The sequence below is a fragment of the Excalfactoria chinensis genome, chromosome 4 (assembly GCF_039878825.1).
Source record: "Excalfactoria chinensis isolate bCotChi1 chromosome 4, bCotChi1.hap2, whole genome shotgun sequence".
Lineage (NCBI taxonomy): Eukaryota > Metazoa > Chordata > Aves > Galliformes > Phasianidae > Excalfactoria > Excalfactoria chinensis.
In genome coordinates, this window is record NC_092828.1 from 76,908,579 (window position 1) to 76,916,029 (window position 7,451).

At 44.1% G+C, this 7,451-nt stretch overlaps 1 protein-coding gene across 2 annotated transcripts; it reads left to right on the forward strand.

The window, feature by feature from the left end:
- The first annotated feature begins 652 nt into the window (after positions 1 to 652).
- Positions 653 to 4,046, forward strand: LOC140251851 (TLR adapter interacting with SLC15A4 on the lysosome-like). 2 transcript variants are annotated; one of them, XM_072336004.1, is made up of 3 exons: positions 653 to 940; positions 1,348 to 1,559; positions 2,439 to 4,046. In XM_072336004.1, the coding sequence occupies exon 3, from the start codon at positions 2,487 to 2,489 to the stop codon at positions 3,471 to 3,473; it is 987 nt and encodes a 328-aa protein (XP_072192105.1). In that variant the 5' UTR covers positions 653 to 940; positions 1,348 to 1,559; positions 2,439 to 2,486; the 3' UTR covers positions 3,474 to 4,046. The 2 variants fall into 2 exon arrangements, with proteins under 2 accessions (XP_072192105.1, XP_072192106.1); XM_072336005.1 differs by having other exon boundaries at positions 1,391 to 1,559.
- Positions 4,047 to 7,451: the final 3,405 nt, after the last annotated feature.

The window sequence follows — 7,451 nt, forward strand, 5'->3', positions numbered from 1 at the left end:
CTATTGGCTTTTCTCTGTCCTTTGTTTATGGTTTGCAGTGGGCCTCTGAGGTTAAAGCAAAGCCGAGTTTTCCAGTGAAAATAACAAGATTTTTAAGCACAGCATCTGTAGGACACCCTTAAAGTGATGTACCCATGGCTGCTGCCTGTTCAACCTGCTGGATCTCTCACCTTTTGCAGCTAATGGGTTTGAATTACTCGGGATACACCTACGCGGACTCCTCGGAGGCTTTGGGAGAGCACGGCCTACCTGCCATTACCCTGCTCTTCCACCCTTTCCCTAAGGCGGTTCCAAGCTGAAAGCGGACCGGGCCAATCAACGTCACCCCGTGCCTGTAACGCTTGCCAAACGTTCTGTGTCTCATTTTTGGCACTGCAATGCATCAGCTTTGTGCCGGTTACAAGGGGCTCCTCCCAGTACCCTTCCTCCCCATCCCGCAGCGGGCCGCGCCGCGCACACCCCGTAATGGCGGTGCCCGCAGCAGCGCTGTCCCGCTCTCCCCAGCGGTCGCCTCGTGCCGTCGCCACGGAGACCGGCAGCCACTCAGCGTGCGCGGCGGGACCGCCCCGCCCTTCCGATTGGACGTCGCCTCGTCAATCAGCTCTTCGCCCCGCCTCCCGCCTCCTCCAGGCTTCCACTGCGGAGGGGAATGGCGGCGGTTCGGGGTGGTGCTGCAGGCGTGGCCGGGCGGTTCCGGTGGTTAAGCTGAGCGCCGTCCGTCACGGAGCGGCCCCCGCGTTACAAAGCGGCCCCCAGAGGCGCGTCGCCTGCGTTACGGAGCGGCCTTCTGCCCCCGAGCTCACCGAGGCACCGCGGCAGCGCCCCCTGGCTGCAGTGCGGCCACCGCGCAGAGGGCGCTCGGGCAGCGCTCGGCTGGGCGGAGCTGGGGACAAAGCGGCACCTCAGGCGTGCAATGTGGCTTCCGTGGGAGCTACGACAGGTACAGAGAGCACGGTCACACGGGCAGAGCACATTCTCAGCTATAACAGCGCTGTTCTTCAACTCCAGCCACCACCGTCAGCTGCACATTTTCACCTTCTGTCCCCCTCTCCCTTACTTTGGTGTTGTGTTGAAACTGCTTCACAGAGTTGCCAATTCCTTTCCACCAGGAAGGGCTATAAAGTGAGCTGCTGATTCCAAAAAGAGAAATGGTATAAATAACTCAGCTTACATAGACAGAAGTGGGCCTGGGAGTTCAGTTCCACTTTTGAACAGCCTGATGACATACAGACGCCCTGACCTTTTGACCTTCCCTGTTGATTTTAAGTGGCGCATTTAGGTACTTCCTACCCGGTCAGCATCGCACCTCAGTCAGAAACAGTTCACGTTTATATCATCCTCTTTCAGATTTGCTGCCATTCGGTTCTCATAGACTGCACCCTTTTTCCAGTGGGATCGCTTCTGTTTTAAAGGAAAACAAAACGGGGAACTGAATCACGTGTGCTCCAGTTATTGCTCACACAGCAGTGAAGAAATAGTATGGGAGACCGAGATCCCTTAGAGCAGCCGTAGTCAGACACTTACTGGCTGTGTAACGATCCACCTTTCTACTGGAATTGGTAAGTCTGAGCTTGTTGTATTTTATATTTCTATTCACCCCCCAGCCCCCCGCTATGGTTTGTTCCAGAATACAGGCACTATTTATTTAAAAGAGAACGTAATTTTTCTACATTGGCCACCTTTTAGCTTTTATCTTAGCACTGTAACCATTTTCAAAGCAATACAGCGACATTATTAGCTGTTGATGTTCAACAAGGTTTAGATTGCTGAGTACCCTTGTCTCTTTTGAAAACAGTACTTAGTTTCCTGAGTCCCTTAAGAGCCTAAGAAAATGTTGTCTTGTTTTCTGCATGTGTGAATGATTCTGGAGATAAACAGTTCTGCTGATGTAGCTAGAAGAAGGCAGGGTGTACTGTCTGTCTTTGCGCTGGTCTCGCTTGCAAGCATTTCACAATTGCAGCACTAAGTTCAACTTTTGGTGGGGATCAGTGCAATTTAAGCTAAAAATAACCCCACACAACACACTGGGGATGTGTGAAGGTGCTTTAGATATGAAGAAATTAGAAAGACATTTGAAGCACAGCGGAATTTTATTGTGTTCCCCATTCTTCTATAACAAAGTGGTTGCCATCTTCCTTCATATGAATCCTTACCCACTAACAACTCATCTCTCAGCTAGACACAGTGCAGAAGAGATACACAGGTACAGAAGTGTGTTACTAGAGGTGAACAACTTAGTGAATGCCCTTCCTATATCCCCACCTGAGTATCGATGAGATTCTTAGCATGCTTTTTATTAAAATAAATGTTCTGGAGAAAAAGCAAAGTCACAGTTTGTCTTTACTAAATATACATTGTTCATCTTATACCATAATTAATAAAAATATTTGGAAACAAATGAGCTTAAAGTATTTTTCTCATCTTTTTTTCACTCATAGAACTACATGGAGCTCTGGTGATTGGGCTGTTACTCAGTGCTTGTCATCATGTTGGCAGAAGGCATCTTAACTAGGCTTATATATAAAGATATCTGTCATCAAGATAAGCCTCGCAAATCTCATGCAGCCAAAAAGGATAAAGGGGGAATCTGGAGAGAGAAACTTGGAGACAACCCAAAAATTAAAGGTTCTGATGATGGACTTGAGAATCCAGACAAGATCTCTGCTGAAAGTAACAACAGGGAAAACAAGAATGGTCTTCAACAGAGATCCATGACAGAGTTACCTGCAAAGAATCAGAATACAGCACCGAGGAGAACTGTATCACGGGCTTTGCATATCCCTGATAGAGAACAAAGTAATGAACACATGTATTTGTGTCGATCCTGGTCTTGCAACAGCATTTATCAAAACTACCCTGACTTACATATTGGGGGAGACCACGTGGGAGACCATACATGTGATTCAGGTTGTGTTTTGGACCCTGTGTCTGATGACCTTTCTGACGGCCCCGTTATACTGTCGGTAGATATTCCTCTTGGTCAGTCCCCGCTGTGTGAGCATCCTGAAAAGCCAGGTGAAGATTTCCCGGCTGGAGATGAAGCTGGAGAAAGGAGCATGATGTTCTGTGAGGAGCCTCTTTCAAACTCTCTGCTCAACAACTATATGGAAGCAAAAGTGGCAGAGCTCTATAAGCAGCTTTTTGAAGAATTCTTGACCAGGTGTGGTTCTGTAAGAAACCTCCTCACTTGCAGTTTAATAAGAAGTAATGTGGATCAGATAAGCTTTCAGATATCCCAGGAGCAGAATATAGAAACATCAAAAGCCAGAGAAGTGCTCTTACAGTCTTTAGCTTTGTTTAGTTTGCGCAACGCTACCAATAGAAGTAGCTCTGAGTTTAGTACTCCAAATCTGCAAATATCAAACCCAGCAGGTGTGAGAAAAGGCTGCAGGACGTGGTTTGCATCGTGTCTGAACTGCTCAGCTGAAGAGATGAATACAGGCCATATTCCAGGGTCTCACTCTAAGGATTAGGTTGGAAAACAAAAGCGTGTGGGCACCGCAGACTTTTTCAACTGTTTTAGTGCTTAAGCCATACTTTGTCTATGACGATCATTAGCAGAGGAAGTTAAGGTCACCGTTCTCTTTTTTCTCATGCAGGATTTGAAATGCATTCATCTCTAAAATTCTATTTGATTTCCTTGTAAAAATGTGTATGACCTCCTTGTAAGACTGTATGAGTAATGTCCTCGTGTTTCATTGGATTTACTCCTGCAAGAGTAATCAATCAAGGCAGGAGCGCTGCTAAAACTTTCATCTAGGAGGCTGATCCACCCGCCTCTAAGTAAGAGTCTTTGCTGGACTTCGGATTGTGCTATAGAGTTGAAGCTCAAGTTTTGGACATTTGAGTACAAGTTTTGCTTCTGCAAAGCTTGATCCCAATGGCTGGGAAAATATTTCTTCGGATTGAAAATCTTGTTGGCAGATGGAGATGCTCAGGACTGAATTATTTGGCGTCTGGAATCATGCACAGGAAAATGTATCAACATGAAGCATCAATCAAGGCACTCATTGCATACGTATGTTTATACTGCATAGATAGATAGGGTATGTCACAGTGAACGCCCAGGTGAGAGAACTGATCAAGAAATGCAAAATATTTGCTGTAAAAATGTTTTCTTTTAAATAAAGCTTTACCTCTGATAAAATCAGCTTCCCTTCGGCATATTCTGCATACTGCAGCCTTCCTGGAAAGCTTCCTTCTTCTCCATTTGGAAATTTAAATGTACATTTTGATATGAAAATGTCATTACTTAGTGTTCAAACCTATTTTCTTCTTCTTCTTTTTGTTTCTTCTTGGTAAGCATTTCAACTGGAAATTAATCACTGTATCACCGTTATAAAGTGGTATATTAATTAGACTAATAATTTGTCTGCAGAAGTAAGGAAAGCTCTTCACGTGTGCTGTGACTTGACACGCCTGCAGTTCTGGGTTTGCAATCACTAAAAATCCAATTCCAAAATATACCAACAAACTATACTTATGGAATCACAAGCTCCCAAAACATCTGCTGATGTACTAGTTGTTACCTCATCCAGGTCGTGGTGGCACTCAGTGCATTGCAATGGGATGAGTTGCAGTGCAGAGCTTCTCAGTGAAGCTTGCCATCGAATGGCTGACATAAACCAAACCCGTCGTTGCTTTTGAGACATCTCCTAAACTCTGATGCATAATGTGTGCCTTTTTTACATCTCTGTCAACCCTTCAGAAGAATATGAAAGATCGTGTGATCTCTGCGTAATAATACATCAAATGCAAACATGTTTGTGTTTGTAAATCAAGGCCCTTGACATCCGATCATTCCTTTGAAGAGATCAAAGGTTTTATTATTTATTTCTTTATTTATTTTAATGCAGCATCTTCAGTTCTTGGGCTTTTTAAAAACCGAGTGCTGGATTTTATAATGAAAGTACCACTGAGCATGAAAGAATACCCCGGAACACTGAGAAGATCAGAATTCACAAGGGATTCACCTTGGAGCTCTCGAATTCAAGTAATTTAGCTTCATTAGTTGCATTTGCTGCAATAGGAACTGTGCGTTAGGGCTTAGAGTTAAAATTGTACCTGTTTTGGCCTCTAGGGAGAAATATATTTGTATGACAAAAAGTACACTGGACCCTTCATGAGCTGTAAGTGTACAGAGGTTGCACTGTCATGGCATGGGGCATTTTGTAAGGTGGCATGGAGACATCAATGTGGGCGGTCATCACTGTATGTGATGTCACACGGTCTGAAGGTAGCAGCATATGTTGTGGAAAGGGAACTACAAAACTTTCATGTATCCCAAGATTTTCACCCTTTCTAAAACCTTTCAATCTCTTTTAGGGTTGGTGGAATTTGAGTAAAGTGAATTTCTGTACATAAGACCTAACACGCATTCACATGCAAATGCATGGATTTCATAGGGTATGCGCATTCAAATTTGGGACCAAACCTCAAAGCTCCAAAATGAAACCAACCAAATGGCTGGCAGATGAGGCTGCTCTGTCAGAACTTCGGCGTGAGCATCAAGCCAATTCAGAACCAGTGGGGTGAAAACCCTCTGCTTGTGGCTTGGAGTTATAGGAAGATGGACATTTTGCTTCTCTCTAATTGCCTTGATCACTGGGCATTCATTTCCCTAAGCTGCCTTTGAAAATAAATCCTATTTCTGCTCTTTGCATCTAGTCTTGAATGCCTAACTTTCAGTCTTTTGTGGTATTTTGCAAGCAGTCTGCAATGTGAGGTAGGCTTTTCCATGGAAGTGGTGGCTGTGGGGTGTAGGGTGGATATTTCGTGTGCATAAAAGAGACTGATGTTATGTGGGGACAAACAGGATTGAGAAGGATCTGCTCTTGTGGGAAAAGCAATCTGGGTGACCCAAATAAGCACTCTTCTCTCCGGATGAAGATGACAAGGAAAGATGATCTCTATAGAGCATGTGGCAAGTAATTAAATACAATTAAACTCATACATGAGAAGACCTTGAGTAACCTCCCTTGCCTGATCAAAAATTCCCATTGACGTTTTTAGTGCGAGAAGTATAAGTCATAGAAGCTGGTTCCTGTTTTCTAACAGGATGACAGAAAGGTCACTTGGCTTTTACTGTGCCTTGCCCTGAACCCGCACGTCTCATTAATCGCCTTTGCAGCACTCACAAGCAAGTCAGAAGTCCTGTGGAAGAGGCCAAAGGACTTCATTAAATTCTATAGGAATCCAGAATGGGCAGCACTGAAGTGTTCCTTGGTTGAGGCGAAGAGAAAAAGTTAACTGAAGGTGAGGTGAAAGATTTTCAGATGGGTTTGCAATTAACTGTGAAAAAAAAAGTGCCCTATGGCATTTGCTCTGCCCTGGCCTCGTCTTTAGTTCTCCCTGGCACATATTTATAGTTCAATCCAACCTCTTGAAAGGAAGTTAATTGCACAAGGTTCCTCCTCAGGATGTGTGGAAGTCAGAGTTTAAAGCTGAGGTCCAGGTTCTGGTACTCTCTGTCCTTCCTCCCAGCTCTGGGTAATGTGTTAGAGGAAAGCTGTGCTTCTCTCTGCCAGCCTCAGGATGGGGACCCTGCATCTTCAGCTCACTGTGGCTCCAACACCAATGGCAGCAGCAGCAGGAGCTGCAGTGTTGTGAACTGCTGCAGCAAGGCTTGCTGGACCTGCTCCTCTTGTCATTAAGCAATGGAGCTGTGGAAGGGAATATGGAAATGGGTGTTCTGCATTAGGCAGAATCCAGCGTTACCACGAAGCTCCGTCGATCCTGAACCATTTCAGGATGGTTTTCAGAGCTCATTTTTTTTTGTCAGTTTTCTGTGTGGACAATTTTAGCTATAATGTAAATGTTAGAATGAAAACATAGCGCAGCAAGCCATGTTATGAGCAAAGCTTGTTATCTGTAGCTTTTATTATAATTGCAGTCTTTACTATCAGCCGATGGAGGCAAGGAGTGTGTCAGATAATAGTGGCAGCAACCATACTGAAACCAGCCCTGCTGCGGGCCCAGATGAAGCTGCTGTGGGGGAAATACATGACATTTTGCAGACATGTTTTTTTGTCTTCTTTTGTTCAAACAGAAAAAACAAAACAAACAAAACGAGATGATTTGGTTTCTAGAATTTAAATAAACACGGAGGGTGGAGGATGGAGAAGCAAAATGTGTTTGCAGCTAATTTATGTAGCTACTCCTCACCATGATGTGCTTTAGCATTGCAAGGAAACTTGCAAATAAGCGTGCATTATTAATGTACATTACCGTGGAGTAGGTTTTGTTATTGATGTTATATAATTCTGCCCATGGAAAAGTATTGTCTGTGTAGCTTTCCTGATATTTCTTACTCAGATTTAATAAAAGATGCAAATAATGGCTCAGAGTTGTGACTTACTTAAGAAGAGATCGTTGTAAGTGATATGTTTGAATTCGTGGCATGCTTCAAGGTATTTATTTTTTTAGATAAAGATATCGAATCACATTTAAAT

Coding starts and splice junctions, on each gene's coding strand:
- LOC140251851 (XM_072336004.1), top strand. CDS start 2,487: ATGTTGGCAGAAGGCATCTTAACTAGGCTTATATATAAAGATATCTGT.